A 27,575-nucleotide genomic window follows, 5' to 3' on the forward strand; every position below is an offset into this window, starting at 1 on the left:
CTTGTTTTTTAAAAGGCATCTTTGGTTTGCGTTAAAACAACTTCAACACACGCAATGTTCTGATTGCACCACAAATGCAGTAGTCATCCTTACCTTTCACAGAGGCACTGAGTTTTATAAATATGAGCATGATAGTGTAGAATAATTCTATCCAAGGATCAATGGTGGGTTTCAAAAAAATTTGGAACCTCTTCTGTAGGTGTGGCCTGCTTTCTGGGTCCACTGGTGGAACCTCTTCTAACCGGTTCGGTAGATTTGACGAACCGGTTCTACCAAATAGGTGCGAACTGGTAGGAACCCACCTCTGGTGTTCATGCTATTTTTAAACAATATGGATACAATCTGGCAAATTCCATAGCGTATCAAAATCTGCTCCTTTTTCCTTGCACCAGCTTCAACAGACTCACCTTCCCCAATTAATGAATAAATAAATCAATAAAATCCCAAGAAAATTCAGTTTCAGCTCCTCTCACATCATATTAAGAATCCAAATCAAATTTTAATATAGTTCCTTCCAGATCCAAGTTTTGAGATAAAACAGTTTCTTAGAAGGATTATACAGCTTATATGCAAGATTAGTATTTTTAAAAATCTATTTAGAGCCAGAGGATTACATTTTTATTCCTGATAAATTTTTACAAATAGAGCGAAATAATTATTCTCAGCAGCTTCATTTCTAATCAGCCTATTTAAGGATTGCTTAAAAATCTAAATTCACCATACTTTGTCCCAACTACAAATATGAACATTTTGGTTTGAAAAGGCATACAGTATAGAAATTATTTTGAAAAGTAGGATAACTAAATTACTCTCATCCAGTTGGTTTGCCCTCAAAGTTCAAAATGTCTTTTTTTGCAAGTATTATCTCCAGAAATAAAAGCAACATCAAAGAGATAAAGGTGATAACCAACCATATTGTTTGTGTAGGTACCTGTAGTAGGAGTGGAGAAAGAAGAGCAATAGCAATAGCAATTGTTAGACTTATATACCGCTTCATAGGGCTTTCAGCCCTCTCTAAGCGGTTTACAGAGTCAGCATATTGCCCCCAACAACAATCTGGGTCCTCATTTTACCCACCTTGGAAGGATGGAAGGCTGAGTCAACCTTGAGCCTGGTGGGATTTGAACAGCTGAACTGCAGTCAGCCTGAAGTAGCCTGCAGTGCTGCATTTAACCACTGCGCCACCTTGGCTCAGAGCAGTTTAACCACTGCGCCACCTTGGCTCAGAGCAGTTTAACCACTGCGCCACCTTGGCTCAGAGCAGTTTAACCACTGCGCCACCTTGACTCAGAGCAGTCCTTCCTCTGTATCCAGAGGGGTGAGGAACCCTCCCTTCAGAACTACTGTCTTTGGGAGAGGTTCCCTTTTAAGTTAATGGAATGCAGATGCCAAAAGATCTGTTTCCTTATGCTAATTACACATCTCGACATTGCGTGTTAAATGCACTGTGCCATTTCTAATGACCAGTCTTAAACAGCTGTGTCATTGGTGGCTTAACATGTAATGTTTTTCATGAATATTGTGTAACAGCACATGTGTTTTTCCATAAAAACACAGAGCAAGAGAAGATGAAATAAAGAGAAAAACACCAAAAGATAGCTGAGAAAAATGCCATGGTAAGAGATGTAGGTAATTCATTTTCCTTAAAATCCTGTTTTAAGAGTCTCTTTTTGTCTGCTTATTTGTATTCTATGATTGATGAATGCTTCTTGTAATTTCTGCATTATTGTCATCTGCAACTACTACCCTGCAAACACACATGGACTACACATCTTGATCAAGGCAAAGCAATAGATACAATTTACATAGACTTCTGTAAAGCCTTTGATTCAGTGGTACACGACCAACTCCTTCTAAAGCTAAAATCTTATGGAATTTCTGGAATTTCCTACATAAATGCATAGCTGCCTTCCTGTCAAACAGGCAACAAGTGGTCAAAATGGGATGCGCTCTATCAAATCATGTACCTGTTAATAGTGGTGTTCCCCAGAACAGCGTTTCAGGACCAACATTCTTTAAACTGTACATAAATGACCTTTGTGATCATATTAAAAGCAACTACATTCTCTTCGCTGATGAGGTAAAACTATTCAACACCACCGACAATGCTGCTACCCTTCAAAAAGACCTTGAGTACGTGTCAGATTGGTCAAACAAGTGGCAACATCAAATCTCAACCAACAAATGCTGTCTTACACATTGGCCAAAAATAAAAATAAAAATTCAGAACATAAAATAAAAGCTAGATGGACATGATCTTGTATACAACCCACACTCTGTCAAGGACCTTGGAGTACTCATTTCTAAAGATCTAAGTGCCAGAGCCCACTGTTACAACACTGCCAAAAAGGCATTAAGAGTTGTTAATCTAATCTCGCGTAGCTTCTACTCTGGTAATGTTGTACTACTAACTAGAGCAGTGGTAGTCAACCTGGTCCCTACCGCCCACTTGTGGGCGTTCCAGCTTTCATGGTGGGCGGTAAGGGTTTTGCCCGATACTGAAGCACTTTCCTTTTTTTAATTTAATAGACTTCCCTACTTTATAAATCACCATTACTGTGGAACCGGTGGGCGGTTAGAAAATTTTACTACTAACAGAGATATAAAAGTGGGTGGTAGGTATAAAAAGGTTGACTACCCCTGAACTAGAGCATACAAAACATTTGCTAGACCACTTCTAGAATACAGCTCATTTGTCTGGAACCCACAATGCATACCAGACATTAATACAATTGAGAGAGTCCAGAAATATTTCATGAAAGGGGTCCTCAATTCTTCTACCCGCAATAATGCTACCAGACTTGAAATTTTAGGCTTGGACAACTTAAAACTATGCCACCTTTGGTCTCACCTAAGCTTAGTGCATAAAATTATCTGCTACAATGTCCTACCTGTCAATGACTACTTCAGCTTCAACTACAACAATACATGAGCAAACCACAGATACAAACTTAAGGTAAACCACTCCAAACTCGATTGTAGAAAATATGACTACAGCAACAGAGTGGTCAATACCTGGAATGCACTCCCCGACTCTCTGGTTTCTTCCCCTAACTCTCAATACTTTAACCTTAGACTGGCTACTCTTGACCTCACCCCATTCCTAAGAGGTCTGTAAGAGGCATATATAAGCGCACCAATGTGCCTATCATCCCTGTCCTAATGTCCCTTTTTATTTCTATCCTTTTCATGTATTCAAAATCATGTCTATATTTTTATCTGTTATCTTACGTGACCCGACAAAAGCGCGAACGTCATAAGCGCGCCGACAAAACCGCGGCGCTAAAACCGCAATGTCAAAAGCGCGTCGACAACAGCATGATTTAAGTTAAGGTAAGGTTTAGGGTTAGGTTTTGGGTTAGGTTACAGCACGCTTCTGTCGGCGCGCTGTTGTCGGCGCGCTTCAGGGCTCATTCGTCGCTCCTTCGGCGCGCGGTTTTGTCACCGCGGTTTAGTGAGGTGCGCTTTTGTCGTTCGCGATTTGTGGTGGAACCATTATCTTATATATATGCTTGACAAAATAAATAAATAAAATAAATAAAAATAAAGAAGAAAACAAATTCTTAGCCAGCGAAACCACAAGCCTTGAGTAGGAAAACAAACTCTTGAAAAAGAAATATAAAGAAAGTCAAGGATGTGTGTTTAATTTTAACATTTTATTTATCTTCATACATATTAAAAAACAAATGTTTAGCTTTACAAGTATTAGTTATTTTGTTGCCAGGCTTGCCCAAGAGGAGGAAAGACCAAGGAAAACATAGGTACTATATAAATAGGAAGCTGTGATTAAATTAGTAACCCAAATAGTGGACTAAATTAATGGAGAAAGGAAATGCTGTGTATATAGTATACTTAAGAGTTCAGTAATATATTTGACAAAGTAGACCACAGTCTACAGTACATCTTGGTAAGATAGAACAATGTTGGATAGACAGCACCACCCACCACCAGATGGATTCGCAATTGACTTGACCAACCACACTCAACATTCAGCCTTCAAAGAAACTACATCTACCTGGAGAGAAGCATGCAATGGTTTTGTCTTGGACTTATGCTCTTCAACATCTTTATCAATGAGCTAGATGATAGAAAGGGGACCTCGACAAATTTGCAGGAAAATCCCCCCCCCCAATTTTTTTTTGAAGAATTTCAAACCAAGGATGGGGAAGAGCCAAGGAGATTCCATAATTAGATGGCTTGTCTTGATATGCTTGGCTGAATTGTTCCAAAGGCAAATATGAGCCAACAACAATGTACAAATATGATCAAGTAAGGCTGCTTTTAGAAAATAGCTTGAATTGCTAAAGATCTGCAGGTTAGGGTACAAATTCCACAAAACAAGAACAACCTCCTAAAGCTATTCATAATAAACACCAGCATCTCTTACAAAGTTGGAATGATGGGTCTAATCATCAAGTAGAAACCTGTCAAGCCTAAAAATTCCAATATAGATCAAACAAAGGATGGCATCTTAAGATAATACTCTCAACTCCTCCAGATTTTATACATTATTCCTAGAGGACCATCATCCATCTTGGATGGGGATAAATATTTGATATGGGCTGTAAGAGAATGTAAGACACTATGCTTAGATTGCCACATGCAACTTTAAATGGACAACTTCAGTTCAATTTACATGAAACAGTCACTTTAGCAAGCCACTCTGCTGGAACATGAACAAGCTTAAACACTACTGGCATTTCATTGTATAATGTTCAGTTTTTCCTTTCAATCAAGGCTGGATGACTTTCTCTGCAATTCCTTGCACTCAACTACTCTTCTGGCATTTTGGAAATTATAATAATAATGTTATGAGACATAAGGGAAGCTCTTGTCATTTTTTTAAGGAATATTCTGCAATAAGACCTTAGACAGCCCAAAATATAAACAGATATTAGTCTGTACTTTCTATAGCTATCTAACTTTACTTACATAACCTGAAATGGATACTGAGCTTTTTTCCATAAAGGTCATCTTTCAGGCATGAAGATTACAATAATGGAAGCAATGAGTATTGCTCATTGCAATAACTAGAATAACTGCTGCCATCTCCTCCTCCTCCAACAGCACCACCACATTTGCTGCCCAGCGCTGCGGCTGAGGTGAAGCTGCAAAAGTTCCCGCGGCTCCCCCTCTGCTCGGAGCACCTGAGCTGGGCACCGCATTACCCCTGCCCCCTCCTCACCGCCGTGCTTTTGAGGAGCTATCGGGGCTTTTTTTCCTGCTCCCGCTCCTCCACCGCCTTCCTACTGGCTTCCGTAGCCTCATGTCTCCTCAAAGCCGCAGCGCCGGGCAGCAAATCCGGCGGTGCTGTTAGAGGAGGAGGAGGCAGCAGCAGTTAGTCCGGTGGTGGAGGGGGCTTTGGGGCTTCACAATTACCGTCAGTCGCCCCGTGCTCATCAAAACAAGTCCAGGGCCAGTTGGCCAGCGCCTGCAAAGGACCTCCTCCCCAGCTTCCGGAGCCTGTGGAAATCACTGCACGGGAGTTGAAAAGTCCTGCACGGTGTTTTCTTGCCATGTGCGCGGCCGCGCAGCCATACACCTTAGAGGGAACAGTGGTGGTGGGGGGGAAGAAATGCAATAGATAGGGAGAGAGAGAGAGGGTAGATAGGTAGGTAGATGGAGAGAGAGAGAAATACAGTAGGTGGTAGGGAGAGAGAGTAGGTAGGTAGGTTGATGTTTTCAGGTGTATTTATCCATGTGCTGAAGAAGGAAATCTCTGACAATCTGCAGCACCTAAGACTTTGTTTCTGCTGGCACAGCACTTGATCAATGTAATTCTCATCAATCAGTTAAGAAACTTTCTAAAAGGGGGGGGGGAAGTATTTGCACTCTGCAAATCTCCCCGAAACAGCCCGTTTTTCGTGAAAACGGGGCCATTTTTTTACAAAACCAAACCAAAAAAAGGCATGAATACTTGTGGGTGGCTTGCAGAGGGGGGGAAAAACAAGCAAAAAATAGCCCGTTTTTCATTTAAAAAAATTTATGTATGTATGCTTATAGCGTGCTCCGGGAGGAGGGCTGGGGGGGGGGGCAAAATAGAGCAAAAAACCCCCATTTTTTTGCTCATTTCTGCCCTCCCCAGCCCCCAGAAACTCTCTGAAAGCCTGCTACAAGCTATGCACAGCCATTTTGGTGAAGGGGCGGGGTTTCAGGAGAAAAAAAATGCTGTATTCAGTGTATAAGACACACCCAGATATTCAGCCTCTTTTTTTGAGGAAAAAAGGTGCATCTTATACTCCGAAAAATAAGGTAGTATGAGCAGCTAATTGGCGGTTGCATTGGCCTCCCAGAATACCACCGATCACCTGTCCCAGGCTGCAGGGATCGCTGCTGCCCATTGCCTCCGTGCGCACCGCATTTTTGGGCAGCAGTAATGAACGGTTTTGGCTGAATCAAGTTGTTAAACTAGAAGATAGCCAAAACCCTTCCAACTGTTATTCTGTAAGTCTCTTTATTTCCAATCATTCTTATTAAAAATGATAGGCTTGATTACATTGTTCTCTCATTGCTACTGTTGTGTCTTTCCCCCCCCTTCTCTTCCAATCCCCATTCTCATCTTTCCCGCCTACTTTCTTCTATTATAAGAGAAATATGCAAAGCTTTGTTTTGGCATGAGACTAGTCCTGGCTTATTCCTTTCTCTAGGAGAGTACTGTATATACTCAAGTATAAGCCTAGTTTTTCAGCCCACTTTTTGAGCTGAAAAAAGCCGCCTCGGCTTATACTCGAGTCAGTGAAAAATTTGCCCGAAATGGAGGAGAAAAAGGGGCGGGGCCATGCCGCTGGGTGACGCTCGTGAATGGCCCAGCGCCCCTGAGTTTCCCCTCCCTCTGTGTCAGTTTGCCGCGCAGCGTGCACCGCACCATCCCCCCTCCTCACGTTCTAATGTAATGCAGGGCTATCTTACGATTCCCCTTCCTCCCCCTCCTGCCGCTCTGCAACGATGTCCCACCTCCTCCTTGTTATGGCAAGCAGCCACATAGCGATGTCCCACCTCCTCTGGTACAGTGATCCAATGATAGGAATCACTGTGCCGTGTGTCATAGGAGGCGGGACATCATCATCACAGCGGGACATCAGCATCATGAGGTGAGTGAAGTATTTCATTGAATACACCGGTATTGTGTGATAATAATTTGTTATGCAGAGCAAATTTTTACAATGGCTACTGTATATTTAATGGGCACAGGCAGGCTGTATATGTTATTCAATGGGCAATGGCATTATTGGTATCTATTTTTATTTTTGAAATTTATCGGTAGCTGCTGCATTTCCCACCCTAGGCTTATACTCGAGTCAATAACTTTTCCAGGTTTTTTTTTGTGGTAAAATTAGGTGCCTCGGCTTATATTCGGGTCGGCCTATACTCGAGTATATACGGTATGTGAAATCTAGCTTCTTCTGGTAAACGATACTCCTGGTTTTCTACGCAAACATAAAAATTAGAAGACCTGTCTGATCACAGAACTCTTGAAATAAAAAACTTATTTAAAGATTGGGGAATCTTTTCTTGTTCAGTTTTTGCACCAAAAAACAAAACAACACCCCCCCCCCCCGTCATGAGCAACTGAACTAAGAGAACACGTTCTACTAGGCCTTAATCTGACATTACTTTTTAAATCAAAAGCCTGAGTAGTTTACAAGGCAGATGAGGCAATCTTAAACCAATTACAAGGCACCATAATTTATGGCTGGTATTTAAAGAGGACAAATGCTTTTTAATATTCTCTGCCAAAGGGAGACGATGTGATCAAATAAATTCCAGAGTATGCTACAAAGGATTTTTATTCTCAATTTTTTTTCCAAAATAGTCATCATAGTATCACAGAATTCAAAGCAGAACAGAGGACATTAAGTTGTTTTAAATCTGGTATCAAATAGAGTCTGAGAAAGACTGAAAAAGCACCTTTCTTGAAGAAAATCAGGCTTCATACTTTTGTTGTTGTTGTACTAGCACACAAGTCATTTTACTGAATTTTCCATAGGCACTATACTATTTCCAGGTAGCCTGGAAACCTTTCTGTGGTCGCCCCCGTGACCTTCCAAAACCATTTTCGATGTCCTTTTTCAAGCGGAATTGCTTATATCTTTCAGCCATCAAAATGAGTTCTTCAGGAATCACCTATTAAAATTAGATAAACCAACAATTAGCTATTATTACATTTTCAATTTCTACAAACTATAAAAAAATCATGAAAATATTCTATAAAACATTTTTTGTAATATATTTTTATAAATACTGTAATATATTTTAATAATCCTGTTTGCATTAAGTTATATTAGATTTTAGCATTTACTCCTAAGCATGCACATTGTAGAAGAGGTCTTCAGTAGTTGCAAAAACAGAAATCAATTTGATACCAGTCATCTTTTTAAAAAATTGTATCTTAAGAAAAGCATTTTGTGTTTTGGAGGTCTTTCTGGAGAATATGGAGTGTACTGAACTTATTGGCTATATCAGACGATTTTTGAACTCAGAAATATAAATCCATTATCTAAATTCCTTCTAACTTTTGAACAATTTCCTCCTGTGATATTTTGTGGAGACAATTCAAGGCTACAGGGGTAGGAGAGGAAAATCTGATGGAACAAATTATCTTCCATTTGTGGAAACAATATATTTAAACCAGGAAATTCATATTACTGTAAGTATAAAGTGTTATAATATAACACTGCAATTTGTAGTGAATATGAAAATATTTGGTAACGATTTGTGATTAAGCTTTATACTAAAATTTGCAAAAAAGCCTATCACAATTTTAAACAATATAATATAAAAATAAGCTCAAAACTATAACCTAGCACTTAAATAAACAAACAGCAAATTAACACACATTTTGTAGCAGCAACAGATTTTAACCTCAAGCTATTCTAGTTCAAATTTAGAAACATCCAACTAGATTTTTATTCAGCTAAGTGATAAAAAACGCTTTGAGATTTTAATAATCTCAGGTGATTTTAAGTTACCATTTATTCTACATTCACAAATATAAAATCTGATAGGCCCTTTTTGTGGCTGCCCAAACCACATCTATTCAGGGTTATCAGAAATTGATGCAGTCTGTTTTTTACCTTTTCAACAAGAAACATGGAAATTACAGTGTAAACTCTGAAATAGGCTTCTTTCAATGAAAATGATTCAAAATCTTTAGGAACTGACCTCCAACACCTCACCCACCCCATGTATACCATGGCCTCACACATCTTAGTCCTTGTCCTTCCCTCCACCAGTTGCTCATTCTGTTCTACATGATATTTAAATGATATTTAAAAAATCTTACTCTGGGTGTTTTTGTATAATACCATCAAGGATAATTATATGGGACCCATACACTTTGAGGCACACTTCATACATATCTGTAGCTGTTTAGTTAAGATATCAGGGAACATATATGTTGTTCTCAATTGTCTTTAATGACTTTTAATGTTCATTTTAAACGTTTTGTTGTAATTAATTTTATCACCTAGCTTTTAATTTATGCTTCTTCCAAAGACATTTTATTTAAGTTACTTGAAATTACAGGCAATAAGAGGCTATGTATATAATATAAACTAGTCAAAATAAAAATGTTAAAATCTGTATTTAATGTTTTATATTACTTTAATCAAATAAGGGTAAAAGGAACAACAGGAAAAAAAGTAGTAACAAGCTTAGTTATAATGTTACCTGGTTTCCTCTTTTTAAAATGTCAATCAAGTCAGATGCAACTCGCCAGTCACTTCGTGTGACAAGCGTTATAGCTTCTCCTTTGCGTCTATGTAAAAGCAAAATAAATAAATAGCTCATATCTGGGTTTTCTTTAAAAGAAATTTTTGCTTAACACCAATACAAACTCCCCCCCCAAATAAAATGGGGTTTAATATTTCTGTAAGAGGCTCCCTTTTGTAGACCTATATTGATAATTTATTAAAATGTTCCATTTTTAAATCCACATTCTGTATAAAAACCGATTGCTCCTTTCTGAATGATTGAAATGGCACCAGTGGTAAATATCAAACTTCTCTTCAAGTAGCAGTTAAGCAGATTATGGCAGGAGGAAAATATACATGCTATCTTTATAATTTATCCTCTGCATAAACAGAAAAACAGTGCCTTACAGCTAAAAAGGATGCATGTCTGCCAAACATCAAATGGATAGCTCCATTTTTTAAATAGGACTATCAACATTCAAAATACGGGGAGGGGGTGGGGGAGAAACAAAATGGCATCTCTGCCGGAGTGGGTAATGAAGATGAACATTCTGGAGTAAATGGTATTTTGGAGACCTTTAATGATGGGACAGCTATAGAACAGGTTGCCATTTAGAGCCTTGAAGCTCCAAGTAATTAGTTAAGAGTGGGTAAAAATGGAGTTTACAGAAAAGCAATCCATCTTCTTCTGTTCCTTTCTGACATAGCCCAATTTATTTACAAAGGTAAAGGTTTCCCCTATTCAGTTGTGTCTGACTTTTGGGGTTCAGTGCCCATCACTGTTCCTTAGCCAAGGGAGCCAGCATTTTCCAAAGGTATTTCCATGGTCATGTGATCAGCAGTTGCCTTTCCACTTCAGTGGTACCTATTTATTTACTTGCATTTGCATGCTATCAAAGGTGGGCAAGAGCTGGGGCAAATAATGGGAGCTCACCCCGTTGCGCAGTGCTCAGATCTTGAACCCAGGCTGTCAGCTTTCCACATGACAAGTTCAGCATCTTTAACTACTGAGCCATTGTGCCCCCTCTACTTACAGCAGGATCTTTAATTCTGAGAAAAACATCCTTCCAAACCTGACTGGCAGGAAAGTCCAATATCCAATATATATAAAAGTATACTAACATGTGAATATGTTTTCTTTCTCCTCTCATTTCCTTAAGAAACTCTTTGGAATAAATTATTTTTTAAAGGGAAAAAAAGAAATCTGTTCCGCTGTTGGGGAGAGACTACTGCATTTCCCTGTACTTTAATGCATCTGATATAAGACACAAGAATATACTGAAGAAAACACTCATATTTTCTACTTGGTAACATGGAAACTGTTTAAAATTTGGCTTACCCAGCTCGTCCAGTACGGCCCACTCTATGAACATATTCTTCAATGTTACGAGGGAAATCAAAATTAAAGACATGCGTAATATCATGTACATCAAGTCCACGTGAAGCCAAATCTGTCGCTATCAATACACGAACTTTTCCTAGAACAAGCAAAATAAAAACTGGTAATTTTTCACAATGCATCTGAATGAAGTGTTACTTATCTGTAGTTTTTCCAGCAGTTGGTACTTATAGAAATCTATTCCCACTTGAGACCTTAGTATTTGCCTCTTATAGACACAGTTTGAGGGACAGACCTCGCCAATTCTCTCAATTGTCAATCCCGAGTGGATCACATTTGAAACAAATTATAATCAAAGTCAAGATGGCCACGTTGAATGAATTTGCAAACATTAAAAGAACCAGTTACAAGTAAGTAACGGTGGAATAAGATAGAAGAGGGATGGAGAAAGAGAAGGAGAGGGAGGCCAGTCTATGTGTCTTGACTACTCGCAACTTACATTCCCCCAGGGAGATTGCCCTTTCCTTTCTCAGCTCGGAACTCAGGGAAATTCTCCCAACAAAATGAAAAAAAGTACAAATTGATTTAAAAGGACGCAATTTGGTTAATGTAGAATGTGACTGTCTAATATCCATAGTATGGAAACAATGCTCCACTGAAGTAGCAGCAGGGGGTGGAAGGGAGGGAGACACAGAAAGAAGTATGACAAATGAAAAACAGAGACTTTTTGGAGGAGGGGAGAAGCCATTTGTGCTGTAAGAACATTTTGTAAAACTCACTTGAGTGAAGAGAACAGAGTCCATTAACACATCTTACTAACATGCTATCAGGGCTGGCCTTACCATGAGGCAAACCTAAGTTTTTTCAGATTTCATACTGCATCCTTAACAGGGCTTGTCTACAAATATTATTTAGGTTCTAGTAATGGCTAAAATAACTGTACATTGGAAAGATTCATACTAAATCAATTTCGTTGCATTTAAGTACAATGACAATAAAGATTATACTTATAATTGATGAGTGAGGTACAGTGGCTGATCAGAATTAAATACTTGACTAGAGATTCACTCATTGCAGATGGGCTGATATCTGATTTGGCCAGTATGGGGCAAACATTTTGTATAATATCTTTTTGTAGATATATGCTATCAAGGAAACCCACTATTATGAGATGTGTCTTATTTCTTAAAAGGTGTCTCAAATCTGTGATGTTATTGATTATATTTAAATTAGATCTGGCCTAAAAATAAAAATGCATGGCCCTGTCCCCATCAATAGCACCATTTAATATGAAAAGATCAGTCCTACGTAGTATACAATTTATTTCACAAGTTATTTAACATTACATGGAATCCCAGCATTTGTGTAATTTTAACATAGTTTTTAACTTGGATTTTACTATTAATTCTGTTGAAATCTTTCCTAGTTGTTCAAACCCTAAAGATCTGAATTTGAGTTAATGTATTTTGCTTATTACATAACATTATGTTAAATTAACTAATTATGATCACCTTTTTTGAAATCGTCCAAAGCTTGTTCACGATCACACTGTTCTCTGTTGCCATGTAAAGATTGAACAGGAATTCCCCGAAGTCCAAAATCACTTGAAATGTCATCAGCCCTTTTGAAAAAAATTAAAAGCAAAGCTAATACATAAAGGTTTTTAATCCAATTAATGTATCATTTACAGAGCAGTTAGAATAAACATTCAAACTTATATCAGACATCATATATTTCAGATGATTTATTTTGTTTCCTAAATATTCATACTCTAATACTAATTTTTACTTTTCATTAATTTATTCAAACGATTCCTTTTTTAAAAAAATCACAAGATGGATATCCTGGAGATAATTTTAGGGGGTGGTATCACTAAACAATCAGAGGTTGAAAAATATAGAAGATGTGTGGCAGAACTGAAATATAATTCATACTACAAATGTCAGAGAATAAAATGCAACACCTAGAAAATATCCACATTGACAAATTTATTAGAATTGGAGCTATATTCAGTAACTTACTTAATGCTAATTAACTAATTAAATTAACTGAATAATTCAGTAATTATTTAGTAACAGTATAATGGAGATAATGATGTATTAAAAAAAACCTTTCTTTTTTGTAGCATGCTAGCTGACTCATAACAATATCCTAATTATGTCCCACTATGTTCAATGTTTAATGAGCATATTGTATTGTTAAATATTTTTAAATTAAGATGGTTTAAATTTTGATATTTGGAAACAATATTTTTCTAATGTAATTGTTTTTGACTGTTAAGAAAAAGTTCATTCCCAAATGTCAGTTCTACTATTATTAGTATTGTAAAGAGAAAGGGTGAAAAAAAGTTTGAAGTGGTAAAAAGGAGAGCAAATAATACTGGACCAGACAGAATGATTGTTATAATTTAAGCTCATTTGTGTTAAGATTTTCTACATACGTAAGTTTCTTTCCCACAAAAATGATGGCCTTCTCATCAGACTTCATAGTATCAACGAAATTATGTGTGAAATCTCTTTTTTCTTCTTCTGGAATAACAATAATCTTCTGCTCTACAGTATTGACTGCCTGTAAAACAAAGTTTGTGACAAGGAAATGTGACTGAAAAGTAATGGCTTGTGGCATATATTGTCAAGGCTTCTTATGCCGTAAGAATTGTAAATACTCAGATAATGTGAAAACAAAGTAGAATATTTAAAAGACTTCTGAATAATATGCATGCTGTTAAGAAATGACAGGACATTCCTGAAGGACTATATTTTAAATAATTATTTTATATATATATATCATTTTGATAGCAAAGTAGTGAAATTACTCAACAACTTAAACTTGTGAGCAATTGACAAGTGAAATGACATTATTGCATGCAGTCAAACTTCAGCAAAATGGGAAAAAACAAAATTATGAAACTTAAAGGAAAGTTTAGGTTATCTAATTTGAAACTTTTTCACTTTGAAAATTTCCTTTTAGTGTATTCTTCTTTAAGTGGGATATCAGTATATTATTTTGGGTTATTCTCACTTTCTCAAACAGTCATTTTTCACATATGCATAGTAAGAGCAGACATTTTGGTATATATTAATTATGGCTATGTACAATATTAATGCTCAGCACAACTCACCGCTAAATCTAGAGTTCCAACGTATACAATCATTGGATCTTTCAGGTACGATTTTGCAAGGCGGCGGACACCATCTGGCCATGTAGCACTAGTGGAATTAAAATAAAATGTTTTTTTTTTAAATTTAAGATTATTTCTCCTACTCTAATTATCTTGCTATTTCTATAAAAAAACTTATCAACCCAGCTGCATTTAAACTTGCCTTAACCCCCCCCCCCAAAAAAAAACAAGGATTTCATTGCTATTTGTTTAACTTTTTTGTTCCATGTCACGGCATCTAGCATCCTTCCATCTCATAAAGGTTTTCTTCCATGCATTCATTCTTTGCATTTATAAAAAAAATCTGATTTAATTTCCAATATTTCTTTCAAAGAGATTAAAATGGTTCATTTCTGAGATGAGTTAATTTGTCACTTCCTCAGCAATGTTATTTCCTTTGTAATAAGACCCTCTTTCACTATGGAAGGAGAATGGTGGTATCGTATTTCTGTGTCATTAAGTTTACTATGTAATTTTGGGCAATACATAACACTCAGTATTGAATTGTAAAGTTGAAATGCAAATGGGCTCAGATAATTCAAAAGCTAATTTATGTTAGCACAAATGAGACCTTTATTTTATTAATTAATTTATTTTTTCACATTTCTGTATTGCCCATCTCCCTCAAAGAGGGGATTTACATGATATATAATAAAATGTTAAAATATAAAATAGCATAAATAAACGTTTTTTTAAAAAATAAAAAAAATTAAGAGGCAAGGCAAAGGGAGGGATTTCAGGGGACTAATCAACCTCATTCATGGCTGCATGCTTCTCTGGGCTCCCCACACAAGGCCACAGAGCCATCCATGTCTTAATTCCTTTTTGGAAGCCAGGAGAATAAATCTGTCTGTCTTACTTCCAGGAGAAGAATATTCCAAAGGCAACGGCAGAGGGTCTTTTTAACTAGACTGACAAGTTGGAATCCTTTCACCAAAAGTGTATGCAACATACTTTCCCTGTCTGATATACCTTCAGAGGGGGTTGGGGTCAGAAGGAAGCACTTGCTACTGACAATTTAGTAATAAGAACTATAGAGAGAAGTGTTTAAAACAGATATGCAGACAATATGCTGACTGATTTGCCTAATGTGAAGATAGTGGATATGAGAGCCCCTCTTTGAGGCAGATGGGTGGTTCAAAAATGTGAAAAATAACAAATAAAAATGATCTAATAGATATTACTGTAATAACAGACTTCAATGGATAGTTAGAACTGCAGAAACAACAATTGCAACCAGCCTGCCTTCCATTGAGGATCTGTAGACTGCATGAACCAGAAAGAGGGCTGAGAAAATAACAACAGACCCCTCACATCATAGACATAAACTCTTTCAATTCTCTCCTCTGTGTGCTGCTATTGGGCATTGCATGCAAAAACAATTAGACAAATTGTGCCATTACCTTGCTGAATACCTAATTCACATCGTACTGTCTTAGGCTTAAAGATATTTACCCCCTGTACTAGGGCTGTATTGATATTATCCTTCTCCTATTGCTATCTATGATTATCACTTGTTGTATCTCATGATTAATGACTGTAACTATAATCTATGATATATGACCTGTTGCTTGCTATTTATATGTACATTGTGACCTTATGAATCCGAGACAAATTTCTTGTGTGTACGATCAAACTTGGCCAATAAAGAATTCTATTCCCTAGGTAAGGAAACAACCACATGGTGTCAAATATTCTTTCTACATGTGACAAAGGCTCTCCGTTTCCAATTTAAATGTGATATAAAACAAATTATCCATTTTCTGCATAGCACATATTTAGGCAATATCCATCAAAACAAGTATATTACAGTACCTGGTCATAACTGTTTGTCTATCAGGACGTACATCTAACAAAATCTTCATTATTTGAGGCTCAAAACCCATATCCAACATTCTGTCTGCTTCATCCAATACCTATGAAAAATATGGATAAGTACTGTTGATTTCAATGTACACAATGAACTGACATTTGATATAACAATCTAAAATATTTATTTTAGTGCATATGTTATCTGAGTTAGTTGCTGTTAGGGGCAGTTGTTTCCCTGTTAGGGGCAGGTATTCTCTAGCTTGGACTCTGTGCCCCTCTCTTTTCAAATTCCTCCTTCCAGTTTTCTCCTGCTGTTGGAATATAACCTGGGAGAAAGCACTCAGTGCTGTCACATTTTAAGATAGTTTATCACTCAAACATCACAAAGGGCTGAATTCAATTTTTCTAATTGTCAGCATCTACTGGAGGAACAGATTCTTTATTACCACATTACATCTCATCCTCACTTTAAAAAACCTGGAGGGCCCTTTACATAATATCAAAGAGTGCTTGTTATTTTCATAGGTAATACTGTTACCAGTTTTAGCTTTGATATGTAACTATATATCTGCTAAAAATTCAACTAACTCATTACATAGTTAAGTGATGCAGTTATAAAGCATGTTATCGCGTGACCATGTCAATTTACAACGGCAGTCCCAATTGGAATCATTAGGCGAATCCTGCATGGTACCCGTGACCAACTGTCACATGATCGCCATTTGAATAACATTTCATGTCAGAAGCACCTTGTTCAGACAGGTTTGTTAGGACGGCTTCACTTCTTGTACCACATCTGACAATCCAATTTAATAACCGTTATTAACTAAATATATAAGTTAGTCTGAACAGGAGTGTGTGTTTTTTAAAAAAAAATTAGGAGACTGACTACAGAAATTTCCAGGAGAGTTTATCAAATTTTGTTCATGTTGGATTGTGGTTTGAAAGGGCTGGGTTTGAATCTGGTCTTAGACAAGTATTATCTAATTACCTTTGCCCTAAAAGTTTGTTAGCGGTCTTACTCTGCTTTACTGGACTACACTGTATCTGATCTTTCGGTCTTTGAGCAAGTGAATAAATTATTTTTATATTATTATATTAACATTCAAAAACAGTAGGTACATTTGATGAAGGTTTTATTCAGTAGGCTTTCCTACTTTGTGTTTCAAGCGGCAACAAAAATTTGTTATTTCAGTGCTTTCTTCTTTCCTATAGGATTGTTGCTGGATTATGGTCTGTTTATATTAGAATTACTTCTTTTTTCACATATCATAATATGGAAAGCAGGGAAAACTTACATATTTATCTGTTTTTTCAATTCAATCTTGCAATCTGCAGCTTATTATTTTTTGATCTTTTATATAAGGCAGAGTAATGAGAGTCAAAAACATGTCATGATAGCATTTTTATGAATTGCACCATGGCACATTCTATGAATTCTATTTGTGTCCACAAACCAAAAAGACTGCAGTTGAGGCATGTTGTATAAATGTCACACAAATGTATGTATGTATCTGTCTGTCTATCTGTCTAATATCTGGAAGACCTACCAGCAGAATAGACTTAACAAGCAAAAAGGCATTAGCTACTGTTAGATTTGGGTTGATCACCAGGACCAGAGATTTTACTCTTCCGATAATTAGTAGCAATATATGCCACAAAACAAACATAAGATAGCTTTAAATGAATATGTTATCTGTTTGTACCACTGTAACACAGATCTCAGTGTGTGGTTTTATAGTCAAAACCGCATCTTTACAAAACAATTTCCAAAGATAATAGAAAATTAAGGGCATAAGGGACAAAAAAAAAATCAGACCAGAAAAATGAAGACAAAATGGTACTGCAAACTCTGGAAGAAAGCATAGCTAAACTGGTCAAAACACTGAACAGATGACAATGTTTTGTTTCCAGTCTGCGTTTACTATTTAATTGAATTTTACTTCTGTTTATAACCAATTGCACTCACCCGCACATAAAAAGAAGGAAACAGTAGCCAAAGTGGTTTGGGCTGGTAGGGAGAACAGCTTTAGGAAAAATGCACAGGAATTCATTTTCATCTCAGTAAATAAGTGTAAATTGAACATGCCCATAGTTATGTAATGTTTATCTCACTATTTAAAAGGAAACTGGAGGAGAACATAGTAACAAATAGACTTAGAAGGTGTTCCAGCCAGTTATCAACATATGAATATTTTAACATTCCCATCTTATACATAGTGGTGACCACTTACCAAATATGTTATGCTTTTCAGATTTATGAAACTGTTCATTTGCAGGTCATGCAATCTGCCAGGAGTAGCAATAACAATGTCTACGCCTTTGGTAACCGTATTAATTTGTCCTTTTCGGTCTCCACCACCGTATATACATATGCTAGGAAGAATGTTGATTCAGCATTTAGAACTGAACTGACATGCTACTATGTATTTTAATATTTTACAATCTTCACAAATTTTATAAAGACTTTCACAATGTTTTACTTTCCTAAATAATAGCAAAAGGAACATTCGAACAACCCCAAAAATATCGCTTATCTGAAAAAATGTGTTTAAAATTTATCACTAACTGGAGTGTTGTTTTTTCCAACATATTGCTGATTTAATTAACATAGGGGCTTCTTTAAATTAGATCTAAGAATACAACATTACACATAAGAAAGGTTTATAGGGTGATGGAAAAGAAATTCAAGGTCTGTTCTTGATTGTCTATTCTGCTTTTCCTAATAGTTTTGAATATACTGCCAATAGTTGCTAGATGTTGGTTAGTTATAATCACTCTGCATATCAATATAACTTTAGAATACAACTTAACCTTTTAGCCAAATTATGCTACAGGTTCAGAAAAAACACACCTAATACCTGCCAAATAAGAGGATGTAGATTAGTACCTTTTAATTCCTTTATAAGAATATTTTAAGCACTCTGCTTCAACTTGAAGGGCCAGTTCTCGAGTTGGAATGAGAACCAGCATCCCTGGTCCATTGCGTTTTTCTCTAGAACTGAAAAAAGTACAACTTCTTTAGACAATCAACCTGAGGAAATCCTCAGAAAAGAGACTTAGTGACAATGGGAAGAATAGAGGACACCTAAGAATTTCAGGCAGTCCCTTTAATTCAGATTACAGTAAAGCCATACTCCAAAACACAACTGTAGAAAGAAATAAGTAAAAAAAAAAGCATACAGAATTTATAAGCTACTTATATTTTTGGATCATGACGGAGTCAGTGGCTCATTCTCAACCCATGGTAGGCAGAGCTACTTTATCTGACTTATCAACAGTAATTTGACAGGGGTGTCAAACTCAAGGCCCAGGCCCTGGATCTGACTTTACAATACAATAAGTTTTATCTCATCTTGTTCTTACATCGGTTGTGAATCCAAATGAATGAACCCAGGCATTAAATATGCCAGTGTCTTTCCGGTACCCGTCTGTGCTATTCCAATGAGATCAAATCCTTGAAGTATGATTGGCCAAGCCTGTGACTAAAACAAAAACTTCTGTGAATTTGCTGAAATGTAAACAGAAATGGTTTCATACTAATTAGATCATAAAACTGAAATACCTGAATTGGAGTAGGCTTCTCAAAACCAACTTTTTTTATATTCGCCATGATGTCAGGATGATGTTCAAAAGCATCTTCAAACTTACAAACAGGATTAGGAATACGACGTTTTTCACCATCTTTCAGATCATCACACGAAATACTATTGTTTTCTTTTCTTAAATAAAAAACCAAAGTCAAAGAAACAATGTTTTACATCAATTTTTGATAAGAGTGCTATCGTATGTTTATGACAGGTTAGGAAATTTCATGCACAAATTTATTCTGGACAATTATATAAAGATTTATAATCAAAATCAACGAGAAAGGATGAATTAAATACTATTATGCTTTAGTCTAATACTTTTAAAGTAAGATATAATTCTATACATTCCTTAAAAATGTTCTGAAACCAATAGTTGGTGAGGACAGAACAAAATGTCTGAATGCTCCTACCCTGAAATGTTCTGCTAATCAGTGCAAATTCATCTTCTATGTGCAGGTGCTTAAAGTATTTGTTTTTAAAAAGAATTCTAATCAAAAATATACATAATGAAAACATTGTTTATTCTTATAATAGATTGCTCAGTGTTATACTTACTATTAGAAAGGTTATAGCCATTAAATCTATAATAACTCTTTATATGTAATTTAAGAGGCTCTATTTTTATCAGAGCCATCTACAAATGCTTCTCCAAAACCGAAATTTTCATCTTAAGTTTGCTTAAGAGTTTATATTTACGTATATAACAAATAACATATGATACTGATTATGCCAATCAACAATGTTCAACATAACAATAAAAATTAATCTGGTAGTCTGCTCTGTGAGAGAATAATGATTCACACTCATTATCACAAAAAAACTGTTCCCCTCTGCCCGTTTAATCCAAAGGCAGAAATATGAAAATGTCAAAGGTGTTTTTTTTCCCCATTTACTATAAAAATCTGTTAAAATCTAAAAAGTTTCTAACAAATGCGAAAAGTTTCTAATTTGGAGTTAAAATTTGTAGTGCTGCTGAAAACCCATTCAGCAATTAAGAACATATTCAGCTAAAGTCAAGGTAATTATAAAATAGCATTTTTCCTAAATGTAGGAGAGCTAAAGAACATAATTAAAGAATCTCAGTAGATAAGGGTCTGTCAACCTGAAAATACCAAGTTTTTTTTTAAATGATAGGTCTCCAAGATGTAAACAATTCAGATGCAATTTTAATTATATAAAAATAAGACTTTATTTTTTAAAAAAATCTTCCCTTTAGCATGGCGCAAGAGCAGCCTCTAGTGGCCTTTATGAATAAATTCATATGTGAGCTTTTCTTACTGAGAATATACGTAGTTTGGAAATTAAATCTACAAATTATTGGGGCTTCTGTTGTTTTTTAGTATCAAGGTTTAGTCTAGTTATAGTTATGTTTCTTAGATGAAAACAATTTGAAACAATATTTTGTAGCTTTTATGAAAAGCAACTTGTTTGGCATACCCTAGAGTGGTCCTAGGATACCCGGGTGGGAGATGTTCCCCAAAACCCTCTCAGGGACCTCAAATCAAAATTATTTGCCAGCCTACATTGAAAAATATTACAAAAATAAAATTCCATCAGACAATTGTGAGAAGCAACAGTGGCAGTGAATATGTAAATTTTAATTTGGTAAATGTAGAATAAATATAACTTTTGCAAACAAATGGTTTGGTTGGGATATAGTGGTATTTACTAGATCTCCTAATTTGGTTTTCCAGTCCAAAATACCAGAACCTGAATAGTATGTTTTAATATTGGTGATTAAGATACTTGGACATTGTTATCTCTTATAATTTCCTTTTTAAGATGAATCATTAAATTATGGCTTCATTGATATAGTGGTATTTGAACCCACTTAAAAAAGGTAGGAATACTTTAGTTGTCTTCAACTAAAAAACAACAACATTATTCCTACCAGTAAAACTTCTCAGCCTAAAATATATTTAAAATACTTCCGTATGTTGATTCACTCATTTCTGATGAACAAATGGAAACTTTTTTTGCACAAAATATTTCTTCCAAATATCTTGGATCTCCCTTTGATTAGTTTCCATCCATTGCTTCTTATCCACACTCACAACCACACTGCATACTAGCACACTATCCTTCCAGAAACTTTTAAATCACCAGAGAAATCATTGTGATTTTTGGCTTCTTAGATATCTAGTCCTTATGACTACATAATATGAATGTATAAATATGCTTTGTATTAACTGTATTATTAGGTACCATTATTAGTAAACTTTAATAATTAGTCTAATTAGCTACCCTAATCAGAATCATAACATACAAATTTGATAAATAAAAGGTTGTTCCATGGCTACAGTTTTTAGGTTACATAGTACACATGCCAATACTTCGCCAAAAAGGAGAGTCAACAGATGCAAACTATTTTATTATACCGCATATATCTATCTTTGGAAATATAGAAATGGCCCATTTTGATTTCATGATAATTATGCATCAATACCTTTGAAATGTTAACTAAATATTTAGTAGACAGCTCCAGATCCAAATATCTAAAAGATCTCAGTTAAATATAAAGTATAAATTTCTTTATCCTAATTCTTACCGCCACTTATCAACCTCTTCTTGTGACATAAGAGCGATATTTGGGGCTTCTTTGTAAAAACACTTTTCAAGTGGAGGCAAATCTGTTAAACATAATAGAAAAGTTGTTACAAGAGCTTCCATTTTTCACATTGTAATTTACAGTGTTTTAAAAATAAATTCTATTCATGACTTAAATCTAACAACTGCAGTAGGGTTGTTTATAGAGAAAATATTGTTTTAGTATGGCTTGCAAAAAAATAATATAATAAATATACGTGTAATCCCCACCCTCCCCTGCTTTTGGCGCGCTTTTCACCCTTGGTGAAAAGACCCATTTTTCACTCTTCCCAGGCTTCACAAGCTTTCTAGGAGCCTGGGGAAGGCGAAAATGGCTCCCCCCCCTCGAGACCCTCCAGGAGGCTTCCCTGAAGCTTCCGGAGGGAGAAAAACAGCCCAACACACAAACTGGAAGTCTGTTCTCGAACCTCCGGTTTGCGTGTTGGGTTGCTTTTCTTCCTCCAGAGGCTTCAGGGAAGCCTCCGGAGGGTGAAAAATGGCCAAAAATGAAGGGTGAAGTCAGCTGGTACACACTCCTTGCGTGCCCTAACAAATGTGGCATAGGTTTGCCATTACGGATCTAGGCTTACTGCTGGTCTCTTTCTATTGGGTATCAAAGGGCTGTTTTTGACCTTTAAAACCTTGAAATGCTTAAGAGACAGGTTATCTGAAGGAGTGACTTCTGTATGTTTATCCAAATCTTAAAACAAATGACTTTTGATAAAATAATTTACCTTGAAGGCTACTATTATTTCTTTTTTTAAAAAACCTTATTACACTTACCTATCCATTTCATGGCTTCATATTTAGCCTTGTTTTCCCGAAGGGATGCCCAGTTAATTGATCGTTTTGGATTACTGACTTCAGAAGTTATAATCACACTTTGACTGTATGAAGTATTTCCAATATTACAGGAATCTGTTAAAACAAAATCAGGCTCCAGTTATCAAAAGCTTCCTATCAGATTGCCAGGCAATTTAAATGAGGATAAATCTAACCCTAGAGTCACATAGAAATTACACCTCAAGGTCACCTGAGGACAGTCTTTTATATATATATGAATATTGAACAGTCCTAAGAAGGGTGGAAATTTTATATCCACTACTATTATATATGTTTTGCAAGCTCTCAATGTATTACTACTTATCAAAAGTGACCAAATATTTTTTTCACTATTAAATCAATAAATTAATTTTTCTGAGATGCCTACATATAAACACGCACACCACATTTCAGAGACTTACCTTTATTACCTCTTTCTCCTGTATTGGGTTGACTGTACTTTTCAATAAGATTATCAATTAGCATTTTAGCTTTGGTTTGTTTATCTTTTCCACCAAATATCTTTATTTCAGCCTCATAATTTCCCTTTATAACCTAAACACAAGGTATTTAGATTAGGAATTAAAAGTTAGAAATGAAGCAATCTATATACTGTAACTGTAGTGATTTAAAATAAATATGACTTAAAACATTTACAAATAATTGTTAAAATATTTACACACATATAAGAATCATTTAACAGTAAACTATTTAAAATGTATACATTTAGTTCTCTCCTCTGTGACAGGATATTAGGATTGACCATAAAGTAAGTTACTGTGGAGTTACTTGAAACATTTTACCTCAAATAAACTGTGACATGTAAGAATTAGAACATCTTACCTGTATTTTGCAACCTGATGATTCTTCGAGCTCCTTAATTTTAGTTCCACCTCGACCTGTTGTAAAATAAATAGATTCATATGCAAAACAATTTAAGCCAAGTCTTTTAACATACATTCTGCTATTGACAACATTGCAACTTTTTAAAATCAAGAGTAGAACAAATGTCTGCAATTCAATTAAAACACCCCAATAAACTTCAACTAAAAATTCTCAAAAAGTTATACTTTTTCACAATCATTTTTCCTTGTTCTCCAATGTCAAGTGATATTTTAGTGATAAATAATTATAGAAGTAAAACAATCCTTTTCCTATATTCCCTCTTTTCCTTATTCCACTCATTCTTAAAGACTCAGGGTGACCACATCCATGTGAAAGTAATGTCAAAACAATTTAAACTACCTGAAATAACCTCAGTATGCTTTACCAAATTATGTTCTACTTGAGATGGATTTTCCCTAAATCCATGAGAATTCCTGCTAAAAACATTGATAGTTAACAAAAAAAACCTACTTCACACACAACAAAGTGCTACTTTTTAAAATAGCTACTCAAATTTATAAAATTATTGCAGCAGTAATAGGCCAACTTATATAAAATGGCTAAATGAATTTCCTATGATTCATATTATTCTTGATATGAAAGTCAGATAATTTGAGCTCACTGACAACTATCAGAAATTTGATCTGTTATTGAATGTATAAGCACTAGCTTTGTGATGAATCAGGTTTGCTTTTAAAAAAATAAAGGCAACTTGTTACACAAGTGTGTTCTCAGGTACAGCTTATGATCACTTACTCACTCACAGGCCTGGAAAATTGTCACTCAAACCACTTTCAACTCAACAATGAGGCACAAACGATTCTTTAAAATACATGGGCATTTAAAATGAATTTGGCAACAAGCTACAGGAAAGGTGGTCTCCATTTATCTAGGAATCAGAAGACAGCATCAGTTAATCTGACAATCATAGGAAGTAGAGTGGTTTTTATACCCTTTTGGAGATGGAGATGCCTGGTGGGTTTATCTGATTAGATTAGATTCTATACTCTAATTGTCCCTATCTGGTTTTCTGGATGGTGCTCAGAGTCAAGGCTAGCCTTGGGGAAAGGTGGGGAAATGTAAATTCAGTGTGGCTTTGTGTTTACTGACTTAATCCTTAATCCTATCAATTCAGCCTGCCTCAGTCTTCTAATTGGGGTTACCAGAGGCCATTCTGTCTGGGAGGCAGAGATTGCTTTAACTTCTATGGTTTTTCTCTGCCTTCTCTGGGGGCATGAAACTATCTTATGATTCTTCCTACAATATATTGCAAATTGTAGCATCCATCTTCCAACAAATGCACACACTTCACCTATGTCCTACTAGTTACGTTAATTCTGGAGACATAAAATCCATTTGCTAGCCATTATTCTACAGCACTTATATCTTCCTTAACCTTTTTATCAACTAAATCACAAGCAATTTTAGGAGATAAATCTTTGCAAGCAGAAAAGTTTTGAGGCACACACAACTAAGGGAGGATTCTTAAATTTAGCGACCACCAGATGTTTTAAAAAAAAATTCAGGTCCCCCAAATCCCCGATTGCACTTCAAGAAAAATTGAAAGGCAAACTCTAGCAAAGACTTAACGTTAGGAAAAGCTGCTTAAGAAGCCACCCAAACCCAACTTTTCACCCACAACTTGCTGCAAAAACCGGCGTTCATTCATTTTAAGAGAGGGTTAACATATTCAGCCCAGGTATATCATACTGACATGGTGTGTTTGGCTTCGATTCAGGGCATTGCCCAGCCTGATCCATGACTCCAAATTAAAAAAATAAACGAACAAATCATGGCTAAATCCGACATGTTAACTCGATTTTACCTAGGAACTTAACTTACTCGATAGATTTTTAGACCTAACAGATTTAGCTGCAATCAGTCCTGTTTAGAAATATGCCTCTAGGTATTCCCTTAATGCAGGGGTCTCCAACCTTGGCCACTTGAAGACTTGTGAACTTCAACTCCCAGAATTCCTCAGCCAGCTTTGCTGGCTGAGGAATTCTGGGAGTTGAAGTTCACAAGTCTTCAAGTGGCCAAGGTTGGAGACCCCTGTGACTTAAGTGACTTTATTCAGTTATTCCTCCCCTCAGCCCAAGGCACCTCACAGGGTTGTTGTTGTGCGGGGGGGGGGGGGAAAGACCACGGGAGAATTTAGGTCTATTCGCCGCCTTGAGTTTATTTATTGAAAAGGCGGCAAACCCCAATAACAACTTGACTTACCGATGACGGTGCCGACGAGAGCATTCTCCAGCGGGAAGCACAACGGGGGCGATCCCGGTCGCTGCCTTCCTCCTCGTCCTCCTCTTCCTCCTCCTCCTCTTGCCCGATACTCCAAGGTGCCAGACTGGCGAGCAGACGCCGGCCGCGAACCCCATCTATCCCCGCCGCGTCTCTCCTCTTTCTCGTTCCCCACAGGCCGGGTACCCGAAGCCCGCGAGGATCCCGCCGCCCCACCCAAGGAATACCATTCGGTCGGGGGAAGCTTAGCGCGGGGCTGCTCCTCTTCGCCGTCGGTGTCCCAGTCAGACATGGCGGGGGGGGAAAATAAAATGACTCGAGCGAGGGAAAAGTCGAAGCCTGACTCGCCGCCGGTTAACTTTGCACGCGAGGCAGTTTTAGCGCTCGCTTGCCGGCGGCGGCTCTGATTGGCTGGCGCCTCAGTGGGTGGGCGGGGGATTGGCCGAAGCGCTCCGCCCTTTGAGGCTCCGCCCACCCACTGAGGCTCCAAATTGCTGAATGAATGTTTTGCTGCTTTGCCGCTGGGTCGTAAGTCGAGGACTTTCTGAGTCCTCAACAAATCCCCCCCCCGTTCCGGGTAGCTTTAAAGGCGGCTCTTATCAAATTTGGGACGGGGTGTAATGGTGGGGGGGGGGAGTGGAAAGTCGGGTTTTCGCCGAAGTTATCGTAAAACAGCACATAAGCCTGTGGATGCCAGGGGTACCTCGCTCCGAAGCAAGTTTGAATTCCAGAATAGATTCCCATGTGCAGGATTGGGACACGTGCATTTCTTTTCCTGGTTTCGGCTTCTTCACTACTAGTCTTAAGCCTAAAAGCGAACGATTCGCTTTTAGGCTTAAGCCTAACTTAGAATAACTTCAGTTGTTACTTTGAATGTAACTGATCGGCGTACATGACAATGAAATTTCGTTGCTCTCAAACATAAACATGACAAAATGGTAATGTTTATCTGGGAACAAATCTGATTGGACGTGAGGCGGTTATTCTCGCGAGTAAACTTGCCCGGAGGATGGCTGGAAAGAGGGGGTATCTCTGGAAAGCAGAAAATCGAGATTATTTAGATTTTTTTCCCCCTTCCATTGAAGAGGATCTATATAACGGCTCCCCTTTATTTTTTATTTCCTACCCGGTGAGGAGAGGTGTTTGTCCAAGATATGTGGAGAATGTTTGTGTTACTCTGCTGTAGGAAAATCAATCAATCTATCTATCTATCTATCTATCTATCTATCTATCTATCTATCTATCTATCTATCTATCTATCTATCTATCTATCCTTCCTTCCTTCTTTCCTTCCTTCCATCCATCCATCTTTCCTTCCTTCCATCCATCTATCTTTCCTTCCATTCATCCATCCTTCCTTCCTTTCTTCCATCCATCCATCTTTCCTTCCATTCATCCATCCTTCCTTCCTTCCTTTCTTCCATCCATCCATCCATCCATCTTTCCTT

General features: G+C 36.8%; 1 protein-coding gene across 1 annotated transcript; it reads right to left on the minus strand.

The window, feature by feature from the left end:
* Positions 1-7,771: 7,771 nt before the first annotated feature.
* On the minus strand, positions 7,772-26,419 carry DDX43 (DEAD-box helicase 43). The gene is made up of 16 exons (XM_087719160.1): positions 26,110-26,419; positions 23,845-23,900; positions 23,424-23,556; positions 22,963-23,097; positions 22,142-22,223; positions 19,569-19,725; positions 19,370-19,488; positions 18,894-19,004; positions 18,238-18,379; positions 16,007-16,107; positions 14,153-14,240; positions 13,472-13,599; positions 12,543-12,652; positions 11,032-11,170; positions 9,670-9,757; positions 7,772-8,124 (listed from the first exon to the last, which is right to left on the minus strand). Exons 1-16 carry the CDS (start codon positions 26,417-26,419, stop codon positions 7,996-7,998), a joined length of 2,028 nt encoding a protein of 675 aa, XP_087575286.1. The 3' UTR covers positions 7,772-7,995.
* Positions 26,420-27,575: the final 1,156 nt, after the last annotated feature.

This window comes from Thamnophis sirtalis, unplaced genomic scaffold (genome assembly GCF_051295495.1).
Source record: "Thamnophis sirtalis isolate CommonGarterSnake01/CBP01778 unplaced genomic scaffold, rThaSir2_p1.2 scaffold_6, whole genome shotgun sequence".
NCBI classification, from domain to species: Eukaryota; Metazoa; Chordata; class Lepidosauria; order Squamata; family Natricidae; genus Thamnophis; species Thamnophis sirtalis.

Coding starts and splice junctions, on each gene's coding strand:
- DDX43 (XM_087719160.1), bottom strand. CDS start 26,419: ATGTCTGACTGGGACACCGACGGCGAAGAGGAGCAGCCCCGCGCTAAG. Junction 22,224..22,962: donor TGAAGCCATGAAATGGATAG/GTAAGTGTAATA, acceptor TATGTTTAACAG/ATTTGCCTCCACTTGAAAAG. Junction 18,380..18,893: donor TCTTATAAAGGAATTAAAAG/GTACTAATCTAC, acceptor CATTCTTCCTAG/CATATGTATATACGGTGGTG.